This window comes from Heteronotia binoei, chromosome 7 (genome assembly GCF_032191835.1).
Source record: "Heteronotia binoei isolate CCM8104 ecotype False Entrance Well chromosome 7, APGP_CSIRO_Hbin_v1, whole genome shotgun sequence".
NCBI lineage: Eukaryota > Metazoa > Chordata > Lepidosauria > Squamata > Gekkonidae > Heteronotia > Heteronotia binoei.
This window is the reverse complement of record NC_083229.1, coordinates 134732036-134749200: the sequence shown is the minus strand read 5'-3', so window position 1 is coordinate 134749200 and position 17165 is coordinate 134732036. Positions and strand designations below refer to the sequence as shown.

The 17165-nt window shown below is 48.7% G+C and overlaps 1 protein-coding gene across 4 annotated transcripts in view; it reads left to right on the top strand.

Moving 5' to 3' along the window:
* Nucleotides 1–17165, top strand: part of TRIO (trio Rho guanine nucleotide exchange factor) — a 287901-nt gene that overhangs the window by 165801 nt on the left and 104935 nt on the right. For all 4 annotated transcript variants that reach the window (XM_060244315.1, XM_060244316.1, XM_060244317.1 and 1 more), the window contains exons 29-33: nt 2222–2333; nt 5613–5803; nt 8531–8632; nt 9843–9985; nt 11408–11507. In XM_060244315.1, coding sequence (XP_060100298.1) covers nt 2222–2333; nt 5613–5803; nt 8531–8632; nt 9843–9985; nt 11408–11507 — 648 coding nt within the window. The remainder of the gene's footprint in view (nt 1–2221; nt 2334–5612; nt 5804–8530; nt 8633–9842; nt 9986–11407; nt 11508–17165) is intronic.

The following is a 17165-nucleotide window of genomic DNA, read 5'->3' as shown; positions in this document are numbered from 1 at the left end:
GCAGAGGACGCAAGCGCTGCAGGGGAGAAAAACTTCCCTGGTGGCTGGAGAGAAGCACGAGGGGAGCAATGTTGTGAAGCTGGCCTGTCTTGGACCTGCAGGGGCTTCTGGGATGCCTTGGGTTGCAGAGTGTGTGTGGACTATCAAAGGGGGCCTTGCCATTACACATCCCTGATGCAGTGGCATCGCTCAGCCCGTTCACGCCTCCCACTCTTGGAGGCAGCAAGCAGGATGGCTGGATGCTGCATGTTGTGACTGTTATGTACCCATGTACGGGGGGGGGGGGGGGGGTGTCACTGGCATTGTGTCTGGATGCCCCCTGAGCCCACAAAGTCGAGGTGCATTGTTCCACTTCACTCCCCCTGTCTCTTGTAGAGATCTGTGTCCCTGCTGAAATCTCAGGTCTGTTAGGTCAGACAGCTGACAAGGAGCCTGTTTCCCTGAGCACGTAGTGGGGGGGGGGGTCCTCTTTGTTCTTATTCCATTTGCATTATTCATGCCTCAGCTTTCACCCCTGGCTCCCCGCCTTAGCCTTGTGCCCTGCCACGGCTCTTCCTGAGTTTTAATTAAAAATGCTGCCTGCCTTCCATTTTCTTGCTCTGTGTAGTCAGCAGCGAAGTGGCACATCTTGATTATCTGCTTCAGAGAGCAAGGTTTCCACACACCTGCTCAGTAGAGCGTCAGGGGACCGAAAAGCCTATTAAAAGTAATTAAGGGAGACTTGACAGATGGTAGAAGGTGTGTAGGAATAATTCGGGGATGGACTTGAGAGCCACACATGAGTGAAATCATCTACCGAACAAAGCGTCTGAAGTCTCTGCAAGTGCCCTGCATTCCATGAGGTGTGCTTCCGTCTTTGGAAATATTCAAATAAAACCCAAAGCGCTTCAAGACAGATGGTGGTGGGATCTCTGAGTTTTTACTGGGGTAGATAAAACCTCCATCAAGAAAATGCTAATGTTCTTTAAGCCTTGTGTGCTGAAGCACTATGCTGGTGAAATTTGCACACTTTATGATTCGATAAAAGAGAAATAGTAGGCTAGGGCAGAATCCAAAATGGCAGAAAGGCCGTAAGACCCGACATTTCTGCCGATGACACATCATGTGACCTAGGCAGGGACCAATCTTAACGGACCCCTTGTGGGAGGGTCAGCAGAGAAGGCTCATGCTGAACTGAGCAACCTTTAGGGATTGAAGCTGGAAACCACGGGAGGCCCACTGGATACTCTTGCACCAGCATCACGGAGTGACACAGTCTGGTATAGGCAGGAACAAATGATGCTGCCTTGTGCTGACTCTGATCATTGGTCTGCCATTGGTAGGGGGTGGGGCAGGGCAAGAGTTCTTGCATTGAAACCACTTCAGGTTTGCAGGGTGGGCTACTTCAGGTGCATGTTGGCGCGTGCTTTTTCAGTCCCTTGAAGCAGCTCCTCATAGGTTCAGAAGCAGTTGCTTGCATGCTAATGAGTGCAGTGTCCAATGCTGGAGCCCTGGTTTGTGCTGGGGAGAGGCGCAGGCTCACTCCAAGGGCTGCAGCTGATAGAAAGAACCAGGGGCATCCTGCTCAACTCTTGTCCTGAGTAGCAGGTCCAGTCAGACATTGATCAGTTATTTTCACATCAGGGTTGTAACAGGCAGCAGCCTGGAGGAAAACGTTCTCTCCCTTTAATGCATGGGAAGGGACAACCAAAGCTATTCAGGGCATAGAGGTAGCATCCCCTGTTGAATAACATCCCAGTTAGCTTCTTTGAAAAAGGCAGGACACTTTTTTTCCAGACAACCCCACCCTATACCTGCATTCCCTCCCTCCCTCCCTTCAAGGCCAACATTAGAACCAGGCCATGTTAGAAATACACTTTGCTGATTGGTTTACTTCCTCCCAGTGGGGACCTGAATCAGCTCTCTCAACAGCACCCCTGGGATTTCTGTGGGGCTGGCTGAGGTCTGTGGCTGGCCTGAGTGGGGATTAGAAACTGAGGCCTCCCAGATCACCAAGACCGACACCCTGGCCGCCCACTGCACTTGGTGGAGGTGTCAAGTTTACTGTCAGTGGTTCCGAAAGACAAGGGAAGAGGGAAATGCTATCAAATTTAAATGGATCTGTTAAAAAATCTCAAAAAGGAAGTGCGGAGAGAACCTCTGGCTATCCCTGTAAGAGGCCACCCTTTTCCTGGCAGCCTATGAGAGAGTGGATCTGGTCATGGTTTTGATGTTTTCCCAGGAGCTGCTCACTTGCTGTGAAGAAGGAAAAGGAGAGATCAAGGATGGTTTGGAGGTGATGCTTAGTGTGCCAAAGCGAGCCAATGATGCCATGCATCTCAGCATGCTGGAAGGTAGGCCTCAGTCTTGTCTCATCACTGTTCTTGGGTATGGGAGGCAAGTAACAGCTACCTCTGCAGGGCTGGGTGGAAAACACTTCCGTAAAGAAGAAGAAGAAGTTGAAGAAGATATTGGATTCATAGCCTGCCCTCCACTCCGAAGAGTCTCAGAGCGGCTCACAATCTCCTTTATCTCCCTCCCCCACAACAGACCCCCTGTGAGGTGGGTGGGGCTGGAGAGGGCTCTCACAGCAGCTGCCCTTTCAGTGACAACCTCTGCCAGAACTATAGCTGACCCAAGGCCATGCCAGCAGGTGCAAGTGGAGGAGTGGGGAATCAAACCTGGTTCTCCCAGATAAGAGTCCACACACTTAACCACTACACCAAACTGGCTCTCAAACTGGAAACTCTTTGTGTTCCTTTCTTTTTCTTTTAGATCATCCATGTCTTGATGATCTAGCACAACATTTGTTTAGGGCAGTACTTTTTTCTATGAACAACATAAGGTACAAAGGAGTAGTATAAATGTGTGTAGCCTTCCTTCTAGATGTTGTTTTTTTCTCTTCATACCAGAATGCCCAGCTGGATTCTCAGAGAGCCATGGCTGCTGCGTATGACCGTTTTCCATAGGGCAGCTGCTTCTAACTATCGGACATCTCAGATCACATTTTAACATTTGTTCTTGGAAGAAAGAGAACTAAACTGCCACCCCTGTTATTCCCTCCTTGCAGAGGAGCTGACAGGGCCAGAAACAGTGACCAATTATGGCAGCCTGAACCCCATGGCAGCACTGCTTCAACTGAAAGGCATTTTAGTCACAAAGGCATCTACCCTACTAGAGGCACTTATCATAAGTCACTTTTTCTTCATTAGCCCAACATACATATACACTGAAATGGTTTTAACTGTTTGCCGTCATGTGTCTCTTGAATTACTGAGGAGCACTTCACTTAATGCTCTCCAGACTATTTATGTTTGGCTGTTGGTGTATGTCAGAGTTTATGGGAGGGTCACGAAATATTTGATTAAACAGAATTGTTGGAGTGAGCACAGAGTCCAGCATTAGCTGATGCTGACTTGTCAGGAAACGTGTGGGCAAGTCCTGTGGAATATTCCAGTATTTCTTTTACACAAATCAGTCTTTTAAGCAAGTCCTGGTCAGCATGTTCAGAGTTGACATGTTGATGTTGCAGGTGACAGCATTTCCTTTTAGAAGCTGATCTGTGAACCTCTTAAGGAAACTGTTGATGCTTAGATACCTTTTGATGGATTGAACTGCAAAAAGAATGAAACTTTGTTTCATTGCCATGTCTAAATTTCAGCTTTGGAAGTAAAAGAGGGGTGTGATCAATAGCCACATCTCCTCCCTCCCTCTCCCCCCCCCCGCCTCCATATAATCCATTTGAAATTAAATAAAAATTGAATTGAGTATGTTTTAGCAACATTTTTAACTTCATATCTGAATAGAGACTAAAACTTGTTCTAATTTTGGCTGAGAATGTCTTTGGTGTCTTAACTGTGCAAAAGAGAGTTCTGAAACGATCAAGAGCTCATGGTGTGTGTGCAATATTTGTGGTTTTGGGTCTTCAACGGATTAAAGGTTGCTTGGACTGCAAGCAAAACCCAGAATGAAATATGCCTGATTTTGAGCAAGTTTTTTGTTCAAAATTACCTGTCTGAAAATACCTGTATGCCTCCCGAAATTCTAGTTGATTTAGCATTTTGCTTAGGATGTTAAACAAAATGAAGACTGAGGAGAACCCTCCTTGTTTAGTTGTTCAGCATCCTGCTTGTGTCATCCAGCTCCCGCTCTCTGGAGGAAGCCAATAGTGAGGCGGTATTTGCCAGACGACGTTGTTTTCTGCAGTTCCTCAGTCCCACTCAGACTTTATGAAAGGGACGGGACATTTCTCTTTAGGCTCCTGCCTGATGGCAGACTGAAAACTAGCCCTGGGGCTCGCCTGAATGCCCAAACCCTTCCAGTGGTCCTTGGGTCCAGAAGGGCTCTGGCTCCCAGAGGGGGGAGGGGTGAAGGAGGAAGAGGGCCTGCCCTTGGCTCTGCCCCCCCCCCCCCGCCAACAGGGTCAGGAAGGAGCAGGGCGTGGGGGGTCCAGCCTCCCCTGTGCAAGGTGGGTCTGACCGCTGGTAGCTGCAGCTGCTTCTGCCTGTCTGGTAGAGGCCTCTTCCCCACAGGCCTTAGTGGTCGGTCCACCCCTGGGCGAGCAAAAGGTTCCCTTGCAGCATCATGGTGGATGCAAGAACACAGCTCTCTGGTCACGCTGCAGCTGTTTTGCAGCAGCAGCAGAATGCCAGTTGGGCTGGGCCAGCTGTGCCCTGTGGGCTCAATGCAAGCAGCTGCTTTGGGGCTGTGGCCTCTTAAAGGGGCTGCATCCAATGCATCTCTTTCTCCTATGCATTGTATCTGGAGGTGGGAAAGATCATTTTCTCTCTGGTTCTTAAACAAAGCCAATCCCCCCTCCCCCCCTCCCCAATGAAAGTGACCTCGCATTTGTCCCTGAAACAATCAACACACAGTTGAAATGATTCTCAACATCTTTTATAAAGCTGGATCTCTCACAGACGTAGTCAATCTCAATTATGTGAACCCCTTTTGGTAAGGGAGATTGAATAAATAAATATTTTCATAAAATGCAAATTTGCCGTATCCTAAAGAGACCTTCCCTCTCAGTATTTTCAGACAGTTTTAGTTTTGGAATATATAAAATTGCATTGTCATCAGTTTAAAAGCTAAAGAATAAACTAAATATTTTTTTTAATAAGAACTGATGCTGCTGTAAAATGATGTATTGGGACAGTAGCTGTTCAACTCTGTGTCTTGCGCATGTATTTTCCGAGGAAGGAGTCCCTGCGCATGGCCGCAGAACACCAGCCCACTGCAGAATGTTCTGGGTCATGTTTTGCGCCTTAGGCGTATAATTTAACTCTGAACCATGTTGTTAGCCGCCCTGAGCCTGCTCCGGCGGGGAGGGCGGGATACAAATAAAATTTGTTGTTGTTGTTGTTGTTGTAGGCAAAGTCCAGCCGAGGCCTGGCTTGTTGGGCTTCCCTCTTCCTTGCTGTGCTGCCAGCCGTCTCTTGATTGGCCAGGGAGCCCCTGCCCACGGCTCTCAATGGAGGGAGGAAGGAACCCCAGAAGCCCCCTTGATGAAACACAGTTTTATAAATCACCCTCTGGAAAGATTGCTGAGAGGTTTTGTTGGATGCTGGACTAGATGGGCCATTGGTCTGATCCAGCAGGACTGCTTTCCTTGATTGTTCCCGCTTGTTTCCTAGGTTTTGATGAGAACATTGAATCTCAGGGAGAGCTCATCCTTCAGGAATCCTTCCAGGTGTGGGACCCTAAAACACTGATTCGGAAGGGTCGCGAGAGGCATCTTTTCCTCTTTGAGATGTCCCTGGTCTTCAGCAAAGAAGTGAAAGACTCAAGCGGGAGAAGCAAGTACCTCTACAAGAGCAAATTGTTTGTAAGTATGAGAAATCACAATTAAAACAAGGAAGATGCAGCCAAGTCTCATTACAAATGACAAGCAGATGTGTCCAGCTTAGCACAGCAAAGAGAGCCATTATTGGTCCTGATGGTTTCATGAAGTTTGGCTTGGACCAGTGAAGAGCTTGCTGCAGTGGATGCCGAGTGATGGAAGTTGCCAAGCCAGCAGACAGTTGCTGGGAGGGGGGGTGGGGCGGGCTGGCCTGCAGGGACCTTATTCCTTGCACAGGCTTGACAAGAACTGGCTGGCCCAGCTGTCGTCTGGTCTTGGCTGGAAATTTGTGTCTTCCATGCTGCAGATTCCAAGCTCAGATTTACTGTATTGCAGACTCTGCTTTGCCTTAAGGCACAGGAGGCATTTGCTGTTGCTGTGCAGCCTCTCCTGGGAGCCACAGCAGGAGACTTCACCTGGCCTGTCTGAGCTCTGGCTAGCGAGGGACCGGCCCAGTGAATGGGGGGGGGGGGGGAGATCAGGTGATGAGTAGGAACTGAAGCCCGTTAGCATTGGCAGGGCTTCTCTCAATTGCTAGTGTGGTGAGAACTGATAGTTGTTTTTCCAGCTGTGGCTGAAATTCGTGTGAAAAGAGAGGGGTGTGAAAAGGGTTATATTTAGTTAGAGGCTTAGCATTAAAAAGGCAAAGGAAGTCCCCTGTGCAAGCACCAGTCGTTTCCCACTCTGGGGTGTCGTCGCATTACGTTTTATGGAGTGGTTTGCCATTGCCTTCCCCGGTCCTCTGCACTTTCCCCAGCAAGCTGGGGACTCGTTTTACCAACCTCAGAAGGATGGAAGGCTGAGTCAACCTTGAACTGGCTACCTGAACCCGGCTTCCGCCAGGGTAACTTGACATAATTAATGCAATTAAGATGTCTTTGATATTATGTTGTGTGACCTAAGAAGTGGACAACTGATTGATGAGACTGCCCCCTGCCAGAGTAGTAAAGGAACTTCTTAGAGGATGCTTAAAAAGCAGAATGTGGTTCCTGGAGTGCAGTGACCCCCCCCCCCAATCGCACAGATGCCCTTCCTCCAACTGTGACCTAGAAACGGGGCACCGCAGACGGAGGAACATCTCCAGGGCACAGACTGCCAGTCACACCAATTTGTGTGGTAGCTGATGATTGACGCAACTGATAGTGATAGCTTTTGTCCTAAACCAGGATTTGACCCAAGGTTTTCAGAGATGAGGAGTGTCGTGAACGAATTCCATAGAACAGTGTAAAGTGAAAGCAAATCTGCAAGTGACATAAATAGCAGCAGTGCTGGAACAAAGTCCAGATGGATCAGCTTTGGCTCTGAGTGTTCTTGCCGGGTTCTGCTTCTTGTCTGGTCATGCTGCTGATCTCCTCCCCTTGTTCTGTGTGGAGTTGAGATTCTGACTTCCTTTATTCTGCAGTATCCTGTTTGACATCTGAAACAGACTGCAGAAGGGAAGTAAAAGACAAGGAGCATCAAAGTGGGGCTACGGAAACATTCTGCAAAATATTATTGTTCTGATGGGCCCTGCGCAATGCTGACTGGTGCTCCTCTCATCCCATCTGACCCATAGAGACCATAGACTAAAGCAGAGTCTAAGTATTGAAATTCATTGCCATGGTTAACCCATCATAAAATAGCTGCTACTGCGTGATATTGTGTTAGTTAGTAGGATATGAAGACAAGCAACTGGGGGGGGGGGGGGGCGTGCCCTGTTTGCTGAATTCTGCTTCCCCAGTTTTCTGGCCTCTCTCCAATTAGCCTCCTGTTCAAAACCAGAAATTACCCGGTTCATTCTGTTCAGACCTCCCTGCCATTTGTTCTTTTCTCTCTCTGCCCATCCAGTCTCGAAATATAGTGAACTTCATGGAACAAAACCAAAGGAGGAACTTATTTTCTATTTCCTGGGGACTCTAAAAAGAAAAGTCCTGTGGGAGCAGAGTCCTGCGACCTGAGTTTTGGGGAAAGCCCAGCTCTGTGTTGTGTAGAAACCAAAGAATAAACAAAGCTGTGCCCTTTTATTACCAAAAGTAGCAAAATACATATGGAGGGGCCTCATTTTCCCCTGCATTCCCCAAGCTACAGGTGAGATTTTTTTAAAAAAGCCCTAGCCACAGGGGTGCAGTTGAGGAACTTAACGAGCAGTCCAATGTGGGCATGAGGAGTTATCATTTTGAAAACTTCTATAGTTAAATGTTTTTTTGTTTTCCACACTTTTTATTTAAAGTTTACAGAAGCAAACATTCATAAAGATCAACAAAAGGTGTGGCCATTGGATCATGCAATATTGAAAATGCCAAAATACAGATTTATACACACAGATCAGATTTTGATCCAAACTGAGGAAGATGCGGAGGGGAGAAACAAGTTTTATTCATAAAATCTACCCTAATACAATTTTGCAATCATCCCAAAGTGTAGTAAAACCATCAATTAGTTTGTGGCAAGTGGAGCTTTTATTTAGAACCATTACAGAGTAGAAATTAGGCACTTGCTTAGTTCTGTGATTTCAGTAAAGGTGGGGGGGAAATGACTGGTTTGCCCTTGGAAAGGAGACAAAAACCTGTGACGTCCACGAAGAGACACGAGAGGACTTTGTGCTGTTATCATAAAAAATAAATGCATTGATGTCTGGCTGTGTATTTCTTTGACCAGAAATGGAGAGATGGTTTTTAAATCAACCTAAAATATCTTCCTCGTGCTCAGCTTCTCCCCTTCCTGATTTTTCAGACCTCAGAGCTGGGTGTCACGGAGCATGTGGAGGGAGATCCATGCAAATTTGCACTTTGGGTTGGAAGAACTCCTACTTCAGACAACAAAATTGTGCTAAAGGTAATTCTGATTTATTCCTATTCTCTTCTGTAATTTTTGTGAGTTGTTATTCTCAACTCATACAGACTTTACTGTATGTTGCCTTGAACAGAATATATATTGCATTGCCATATCTAACAAGAGGAAAGTCTGGTGCATGAGCAGGTTGCATCCACTGAATCCACATGCTGGTGGATCGAGATGGGTCACTGAGCTTGTCTGTCTGCAGCAGCAGGAAAGAGCCAGACTCCAGGAGCACCTTCCAGACGAACCAGATATCCTGAGCTGCTGCTCACTCCTTCAGGTGTCTGAAGAATCTCTCTCTCCCAAGATGGGCAGCCACATTAGTCTGTCTGTAGCAGTAGAGAAGAGCCAGAGTCCAGGAGCACCCTCAAGACTGGCCACATTGTGGCTGCAGGGAGGAGCTTGGTTGGAAGAAATGAGCCGTGACTCAGGGAAGCTCCTCGCCTGCAGCCGCAAATTCTTGAAATAGTCTCGAAGGTGCCTCTGGACTCCTGCTGCCTTCTCCTCCGAATGCCAGGGTAAGGGATTTTGTGACCGTTTTGTGTGAGCTGGCTTTTGTGTGGTCCCACAACTGCTGGTTTGTGGCTGTGTTAACTGACATCCTGTGGACTGGTCCACATTGCTCCAGCTCTTCACGTCAAGAGGAGTGTTGCATGAGCAGCATAGTCTCCAAGGGCTGCAGAAACCTGCAGTGGCATCCCCTGAATCCAGAGTGTTCTCCAGACTTTGGGAATATGTGCCAGTGGCTCACCCTGGATCATGCAATCAGTGTTGCCGTCAAGGTTCCGGGACGCTTGTATGTAGAGAACCCCATGCGATTGCATGGAGAAGCAAGCAGAGTGTTGGACTAGGATTTGGGAGAGCTGAGTTCAAGTCCCCTCTCACTCATGAAGCTTGCGGTGTGACCTTGGGCTAGCCTCTCTCACACCAACCACACTGGGCTCTGTTTGGAGAGCCATATGCAATACCCTGAACTCCTTCAAGGAGAAACAGGAGGAAGGGACACTAAACACGCAGCACAGGTGGTGACATTTGAAATGCTTTGCAGCTGCTTCAGGGAAGAAAAATTGGCAGGTACCAGCGGTTAAGGTAACAGGACCAGGTTTGCTTCCTGCCATGTTCATCCATGTAGATACCTTGTGACGAGACCTCGCCTTTTTTAAAGAGTGTCCTTGTATCACAACAACTTCCTTGATTTATTTTGAAGGCTTCGAGCATCGAGAACAAACAGGACTGGATCAAGCACATCAGAGAGGTCATACAGGAGAGAACCATTCATCTCAAGGGGGCCTTGAAGGAGCCGATTCACATCCCCAAAACTGCACACACAACAAAGCAGAAGGGAAGAAGGTGAGGGGCTCTCTGGGCACCCCGAGGATGGCCCGGTGCCCGTTTCCCTTGTGGGGTTCAGGATGGGGGGGGGGGGACAGGGAGGCAGAACTCTGCTTGGGAAACAAGGAGACCTAGATATGTATGTCTGTTTTAATGATCCTGCTAACCTGGAGCCCAGTACTGCATTGAAGGGTCTCCAGACCACCAACAATGCCTCCCCCTCCCCCGCATTTTCCGAAGGTGGTGCCTCTGGCAGGCAAGATTTGGCACACATCAGATTTCCTTTCTAAACTTTCCACCCTCTTCACTTGTCCTCCTGCAGCAAATGTAGGGCTGTATTTCTAAGTATCCTGTGGTTCTCTGCTGCTGGCATTTCAATGGGTGCAGGTTTGAAAGATCTCTTGGGGGCAGGGCCACTTGAAGGTTGGTTTTGCCTGACCCCTCGATATTGTCTGTGTGGCAATGAGGTGGATGCACCCCAGGACAAGCAGAAGTATGGAATGTGCAGCCAGATATTAAAGACACCTTGGAAAGAGCTGGCTGAGGGCTGGGCAGGCATGCTGTTCCCTCCCTGCCCCCCCCCCCACGCCCCGGAGGCATAGGATGTTCAGAGCTGCTTAGTAACTGGTTAAAGAATCGTGAGGGTTTTTTGGGGGGGGAGGCGAATAGAGCATCCATTAATGTTAAGTAAAATAAGGGGAGCTGTAGAAGCTGTGCTGCTTACACCTCTGGAGGGGATCAAAGGAAGGCAGCCCCTCAAAACAACCTACAAAAATTCAGCAGCACAAAGGGGGGGATTACCTCTTTCACATATGCTAAACAATGCAGTTTCAGTCCATTTCAGCAACCGCTTGCAAATGGATTTTGCCATTTCACACAGTAAGATCCAGTTGCAAAATGCACTGAATGTGGATTGAAAGTATTTAATGTGGGTGAAAGTGCCCTACCCACTACCAGTGATTTCTTAAATCCACTGGATTGCCCTGGCCTGGAGAGCCCAGGTAAGCCTTTTCTCAGAAGTTAAGCAGGGCCAGCCCTGGCAAGGACTTGGATGGGGGCCTCCAAGAAATACCAGGGCTGGGTCGCAGAGGCAGGCAATATCTCTGAAATGTCCTAGCCCCACTAGGGGTTGCCGGAAGCCACCGTGACTTCCAGGCACACAAGCGCGTGCACACACACACAATACTAAAAAGAAGAAGAAAATACATTGGATTTTCCTGTTCCTAATATATACATTTCTTTTATATATAGTATATATTCCTGCTGCCAGCATGGAACATATATTAAAGGATGCCTGCTTAAAACGGGGTTTAAAGGGCAGGCTGGTTCTGCTTTCTTAAGAGCCATTTTGCCTGAATGCCTGGTCTTTGAAGGGAGTTCTGCGTTTGCCATAGAGAGTGTTTCCCTACCTACCTACCTTGTGGCTCCTTGTGTTTGCAGAGATGGAGAAGACTTGGATAGCCAAGGAGATGGCAGCAGTCAGCCTGATACGATCTCCATTGCCTCACGGACCTCCCAGAATACCCTGGACAGTGATAAGGTAAGACTGAGTTGGGTATTTCTAGTGAGTTGGGCTTTTTTAGTGGGTCAGTGTCACCATGCTGTTAGTGTAACTTTGCCATTGCAGCTACATATCTGGGATTCATGAGAATGTATTCCTGCTGGAGGGCTGAAACGTATCACACAAAAGCCTGGAAATCTGGACTGAATTGAATGAAATTTTATTTATTTGTGACTTCTGCTCTTTCTTTAAGACGCTCAGATAGTCTTGCCTGGGATTCCCGAGCAGCCTCCCTTTGAGTCTCCATCCCAGGGCAGGGTCTCTGCGTCAGGCTAGCCCCCAGGCGGCTCCTCCTCTGGCTGGGAGGTCTTGTCTGATGCTCCCTTCTGGCCACATGGGAGTTGCTCTGAAGGGCCCCTGCTCCCAGGCCACAGCACTCTGCAGGAGTTGCGGGGGGCAAGTAGGAAAGGGGTGCTCCCTGCACGGTCTCTGTTTGGGGGAATCTGTATCCAGCCTGACACCTGTAAAGGGGTAGGGATGCTTGACAAGCCCTCTGGATAGCAGGAAAAGCTTATTCTACTACAATCACGCCCTCGTGGTAACATTAGACTCTGTGTTCTGTTTGAAGAAACTGGCTTATGCCACCCCCCCCCCCCCCCGAGTGCCTGTGTGTGTAATAGGGCAGCCACAGCTGATGTCAGACTGATCCAGGTGGCATTGAGGGGAAATGGAGGTGGCAGTCAGCAGACTTCATGGCTGAAGTGATTTTTGGTTCTGGAAGTGTTTTAGTTCATTTCTGGTGCGTTCCTAAGAAATCAGCATTTTCTGTGCACCCTGCCTTTCCCCCTGAGTGGAGTGTAACATTCTGGCGAGGCAGCCCAGGAGGGCTTTTACCCTCTAAGAGTCAAACCTGCACAGCTGGGAGGGAAAGCAGAGCTCTTTTTTTTTTCCAGAGAAGTCATGCTGGATCAGGCCAGTGGCCCATCCAGTCCAACACTCTGTGTCACACAGGGGCCAAAAACCCAGGTGCCATCAGGAGGTCCATCAGTGGGGCCAGGACACTAGAAGCCCTCCCACTGTGCCCCCCACCAAGCACCAAGAAGACAGAGCATCACTGCCCCAGACAGAAGAACATAAGAGAAGCCATGTTGGATCAGGCCAGTGGCCCCTCCAGTCCAGCACTCTGTGTCACATAAGAACATAAGAGAAGCCATGTTGGATCAGGCCAGTGGCCCCTCCAGTCCAGCACTCTGTGTCACATAAGAACATAAGAGAAGCCATGTTGGATCAGGCCAGTGGCCCCTCCAGTCCAACACTCTGTGTCACACAGTGGCCAAACAAAACGGTCCCCCACAGGAGGTCCACCAGTGGGGCCAGGACCCTGGAAGCCCTCCCACTGTGCTCCGCCAAGCTCATGAGAAGGAGTGGCATCGTCTGAACCACTGTGGCTCCCAGTGACTTTGCCAGCCTGCCTGTGGAGGCAGAAGGGCTTTTCTGTCGCTTTCAAGAGGGGGAGAGGCTGCTGCAGGAGTGCCGCTGGCAGCCACTTGGCCTTGCTCAGCAGCTGCATGGAGAGGGCTGAAGAGAGCTGAAGGCTGAGCGGCTCAGCACTTCGCAAGCAACACACAGCAAAAGTAAAACTGCTACTTGAGGCTCAGTTTCAAGAAAGAGACAGTAAAATGTTGGTGGGGAGAAAAGTAAGATGTCAGGTTCTGTCAGCAGCCAGGCAGTCCTCGGCAAAGAGGAAGGCTGAGCCTTAAAAGCCAGGCCCAGCAGGCTGGAAAGGGAGTGAGGCCAAGAGAGAGTCCTCCAGGCAGTTCTGTAGAGGGGGGAGGGGGGGAAGGGATCTCAGCAAAAATTGAGGCCCATCATGAGATCCTGTTGTCAGGAGAAAGATGCAACTGAACTGTCCTTTGAGCTGTCAAAAGCCAAGGGTCACCCCAAAATTTCCTTGTTAGATTGCTGGATTTGAGATTTTCAGAAATCCAACTTCTGGCCTAGAGTATGACTCTGCCCTGGGACAAAACTGGCTGCATTGAAAGGACAGACGATGCGTTATTTGAAGAGCTGGATTTGGTTGACAGTGATGAAAGACAGAAACAAGAGAAATGATGAACTGGTGCCCAGGCAAAGCAGAGAAATCCCACTCTGCATCATTTGTATGTAGAACCTCAGCATGACACAATAAAAAACCATGTAGCAAATAACTTTCCAAACTTTTAAAGTTCTCAAAAACAACTTCATAGCTCTAAGAGCAACTTAGTAAAATACATACATTACAAGATGTAAAACAAAAAATAACACAATATTAAAACAGCAAGCAATAAATAATCACAGACATGACTTCAGCTGGAGAGACTGGAGATCTTCATAACCTGGGCCGAAGAATGATGGGAAAGCTGCCGCGAGGGAGGCCGGCTTCACTGGGCACTCTCAGCCCTGACCGAAAGCCTGGTGGAACAGCTCGCAAAAGGCCCTGTGGGTTCCTGCCTGGCACTCTGTCTTCGGGGGCAAGGGTAGCACCATGAAATCTGCGACTGAGGACTAGCAGCATGGTGCGTCTCTCTTCTTTTCTTTCCATCTGTTTTCATAGGAATGATGATCTCATGGGCCTGTTGAAACTCACTCAAATGCAACCTATGAGCCCAAAGCAGATACCCAGAATTCAGCTTCGTTGGTCTTAAAGGTGCCTTCTGGATGCAAACTTTGTTCTCTTGTGAAGAGGGTCCTTCCCACTGACTTCCTGTTTCTGTGGCAAACTTCTCAATGTTGCCAGCAGTGTCCAGTTGGTTTGCTCTGCTTGGCCATTACCTGAAGGATGATGCAGGCCGGTCCAGGAAGGGCGAATGTTGCTGTGCTGTTGCAGGCTCTGGGAAAGGGCTTTCAGATTCTGCCAGTCGGTCATGATGCAATTGCTTGGGGAAAGCAAGCCTAAAGTTTCTGGCCACAGACCTGGCCTCTCTGTGTAGGTGTCACTGCAAGGCCTTTGCCAGCTTCAGTGGCTTCTCTGAGAAGTCCGTTGCACCAGGGGATTCCCAAGCCCATGCCTGTCAGGCAGGTCAGAAAGTGAGAGGGCTGTTTTTGGGCGCCATTCCCATTGGAGGTGTAGCTGGTGTCAGGACCAGTAGATGGCGCTGTAGCAGTATGGATGCAGGGCCTTCAGTGTGTAGATCAAGGCTGATCTATTTATCCCATTTGTACCCAGCCTTTTTCCCCAGCACGGACCAGGGCAGCTTATGGTCTCTTGGTCTCTTCCATTTTCTCCTCCCAACAACTACCCCTAGCTGCTTAGGCTGGGAGCCCCCTCCAGACATGTGTCTCACAGGTTCCAGTCTGACCCTCGAACCACTACACAGCAAGACTTTTGGATTAGTTTGTAACCTTTTTGTGTTGTTTGACTGTTTAACGGAGTGGCGTGTAGCGATGAGCCAAGCAGTTCCAGGCAGCCAACCTTTTCTCCCAGGCCTGGAGCTCGTCGGGCCGAGCGGGAGCTTCTGCGTGACTCTCAACCATGCGCTCGTGGGCGGGCGAGGGGAAGCACAAAGGAGATCCTTTAATGATGAAGATATCCCCTGCTTCTAATGCTGACAAGAAAGGAAATGACTAATCAGACCTCAGCATCTTGTGCAGCACATGTGGCATGTAGGGAGGGTTTCTCATCCGTTACCAGAGAGAGATGTCTTGATGCTTTTAGCAATCTGGCACCGAGAACAGCCTGCTTTTTTTGAAAGGAAGCAAGGACATTATGAACCATCAGCACAGAAGAGGCTGGCACCAGCACTTTCATATTAAAGCCATCTGAAGGAGAACTGGTGAGATGTCATTAGGAAAGGCTGAACAGGACATTCACCAAATGACTTCTGCAAAATATTTTTCAGAAATCAACTGGATATATTCCTATGTGGCTCAGGATGAGATGCTGGGGCAAGAAGAGGCCTTGAGTATCTTCTAGGAAAGCAAATGCAAATTAATGGGAAACCCCAGATGTTCTGTGGAGTCCCTCGTTGAAACCGCACATGAGCAGGCCTGCCATGGAGTGGGTTCTTCTAGCTAGAAATCACCCAAGTGGGAGCCCTTCCCCTGCAGAGCTGTTGCGAAGTGTTTTCCTGCCCAAACCAGCCATGTGCTCTGAGGGAGCAGCACCCTCATCCCCTCTCTCCCTTCTTCGACACTCTCTCTCTCTCGGGGCTGTGCTTTCTTCACTTACTGAGTGTTTTTCTTCATGCTTCTGCCTTCCTCTGAGGTATTTTCAGACCCTTGTTTGGGACTTGTATTTTAACAAGAAGAAGAAGAAAGTCTGAGGAGGTCTTACCAGTGGGCCCTAAAGGCCCTTGGCATTTCTTCCTTCATTTGCCTTTGGCTTTGAGAGCCTGGGAATGGCTCAGAAAGCACTTTTTGAAAAGTGTACCTTTGGTGCCGCTAAGATGCCACATTCTGACAAACATGACTGTCCCGGTGAGGTCTCAGGTTGCCTAGGCCTCCACGTTCTTGGCAAACCCTTGCAGTGGCTCCTGCCTCCATCCCTCTTTTGTCCCGTCCTTGGACCAGCTGTGGAATCCAAAGGGGAAGAAGATGTGGTCAGTTCCCAGCACAGTTCAGAAATGCCCTCAGGTCCAATGTTGGAGGAGCATGCAGGAGATGGAGTACCAGTTTCTTCTAAAGAGGATTTGTTATTAGAGTGGCCATGGTCTTGGACACTGACACCACTGCTTCTGACCAGCAGCCTAAGGAGGATCAGCCCCTTCTAGCCACCTCTCTTCTGGTTCTCTGGGCATCGTTGTGTTTCCCGTCTTGGAAGGCTTTATGGATATTGCCAGGGAGGTCCAGAAGAAGCCATTGGCTACCCTTCTACATCTAAATGTACGGAAAACTTATACAAAGTCAGGGAAGAAGGTTACACTTTTTTACTTCTGCATCCTCCACCTTCATCTTTGATAACGGGAGATGCAACTCAGGGGGCGACAATCCTGCCACTCAGCCTTCTGATCAAGATGGGAGGCAGCTGGAGGCCTTAGATCAGAAGACCTGCGCCTCAGTGAAATTTAATCTCAGAATTGCCAACTGTTAAGACATTAGGATCACTTTTCCTGTGGCTGAAAATGTCAACATACTTTGAACTCTTGTTTGAAGACAAAAGAACATTGGCAGAAGTTTTGCCATCCAAGTCAGTGAAGCTCCCCAAACAGCAAATAAGTGCTGCTTGTCACATTGCAGGCTCAGCATCCAGGGCCTTTGCCTCTTCTGTTGTCATGCGCCAGTGTGCTTGGTTGTGCGCCACAGCTTTGCCTTCTGAAATGAGGCTTAGAGTGGAGGACTTGCCTTCTGAAGGAACAGAACAAATTTTGAGTCCAGCAGCACATTTAAGACCAATGAAGTTTTGTTCAAGGTGGGAGCTTTTGTGTGCGTGCACACTTTAAAGTGTGTGTACACACAAAAGCTCACACCTTAAATCAAAATTCGTAGATCTTAAAGGTGCTGCTGGACTCTTTTGTTTTCCTGCTTCAGACCTACATGACTGCTGTCACACAGCTGGGCCTAGGAGGGTCTTCTACTGGCTGCCACCACTCTGGTAAGGGTCTGTATGGAGGGTCTTCCTTAGTAATAAATACCTCTTAACTGTGACTAAGGAGACATAAGGACCCAAGGAGTATAACAACAACAGTTTATTTACAGTGTTCAAATAATAAGTGGGTAAAA